Below are 1549 nucleotides of genomic sequence, written 5' to 3'. Positions count from 1 at the left end.
TAATGAATTAACTAATGTTAACTAATGAAGCCCTAATGTAAAGTGTGACCGAACAATAAAGAATCAAAACACTTTCAAACAATATCTAGAGCATGTTGTAGTCCAGATTTAGCCTATTAAGTCTAAATATGTAAGTATTTGGCGCTGTGATGAACATCATAGCAAATACACAAATCTGAATGGCTGTTTAAATCATTTAAACACGATTCAGAAACAGAAAGTAGTGCAGCTGCTTTGTTTACAGGGTTTCCGGGATAACAGCTGCATTTAAATGAATTATTATTATTATTTCTGCAGTTTAGCGCCATCTGCTGTCAGAGAGTGAAAGTGCGCTTTCCTCCAGAGCGTCTCTCGCGCGCTCCGCCGTGTGCTTCTCGTCCGCGCTTGTTTACATCAGAGTGCGCACGCGTCTTTCACGCAGCATACAGCGCTGTTGACCAGTTGATGGGAAAAGTATTCTTAAAATGCATTCAAAATTCTGAATAATTTGTAATATATAATTATTCACGGTATTTAGAAGTGTCCACGGTAACAATATCGTGCATATTCATTACGTGATATATCGCATTACCGAACACCGGCACAAGTCTAGTGAGCACTGTGCTCAGGCGCTGCCGTTCCCAGCGCCGTCAAAATAAAAGTCCCACATAGAAAGCATCGGCCAAATAGAAAAACGTATCGGCCGATATGTGAAAAATGCCAAATATCGGCCGATATATCGGTCGACCACTATCAATCATACCTGAGCGGACAGGAGAACAAACTTCTGCGGTGGGACACTGTGCTGCTGAACGACCAGAGGAGTGTCAGTGACTGGAATGAGATCTTTATTGAGAGGAGTGAGGATTCTGGGAGATTCGGTTTCCTCGATTGAACACAGAGCCCACGAGTGACCGTCCACATTCACCGTCATCTGGAGAAAGAGACAAAAACACGGATGTCAGAGTGTTGTTTCGCCACAGAATGAAAAAAATTCAAAAGGCAACTGCGACTTTTTCAATCTGCGAGATATAAACTCAGAATTCTCAGGGGAAAAAAAATAAATAAAAAAAAATTGCGAGATATACACTCAGAATTATGACTTTCTCACAATTCGGAGTTTATATATTGCAATTGTGGTTTGTTTTTTTCCCACCACAGAATGAAAAATTCTCACAATTCTAGGGCCCTATGAAATCAGTTTTATTTTTACCGAATTCCGTTAGATTTTTTACCAAATTCTGTGTTTTCCGTTTACATTTTTCTGGATTCCATTTTAATTTTTAAATTCTGTTTTAACGGTATAATAATCAAAAAGTATTATTATTAAATACATTTCATGTTTTATTTTTTTCCTCAAATTCCATTTATTCTTTTAACAAAATCTGTGTTTTTGGTTTAAATTTTTATGGATTCCATTGTAATGGTTAAATTAAATTTTAATCATCAAAAAGCATGTCTAATCAATTGAAAATCACACTTTTTTTTTTTTTTTACAATAATAAGGGCCTATGAAATTTTTTTTTTTTTTCCAGAAATTCTGTGTTGTGTATTTTAATTTTTCTGGTAA

At 36.2% G+C, this 1549-nt stretch overlaps 1 protein-coding gene across 1 annotated transcript in view; it reads right to left on the bottom strand.

Annotated features, from left to right (window-relative positions):
* The window catches only part of LOC107576782 (nuclear pore complex protein Nup155-like), a gene marked incomplete at its 3' end in the record, with an annotated part of 10311 nt that overhangs the window by 7552 nt on the left and 1210 nt on the right, over window positions 1-1549 (bottom strand). Inside the window, exon 3 of the mRNA XM_016262913.1 lies at window positions 743-913. Coding sequence (XP_016118399.1) covers window positions 743-913 — 171 coding nt within the window. The remainder of the gene's footprint in view (window positions 1-742; window positions 914-1549) is intronic.

Source organism: Sinocyclocheilus grahami, unplaced genomic scaffold (genome assembly GCF_001515645.1).
Source record: "Sinocyclocheilus grahami isolate Dianchi unplaced genomic scaffold, SAMN03320097.WGS_v1.1 scaffold4328.1, whole genome shotgun sequence".
NCBI classification, from domain to species: domain Eukaryota; kingdom Metazoa; phylum Chordata; class Actinopteri; order Cypriniformes; family Cyprinidae; genus Sinocyclocheilus; species Sinocyclocheilus grahami.
This window is presented reverse-complemented; position numbering and strand designations above follow the sequence as displayed.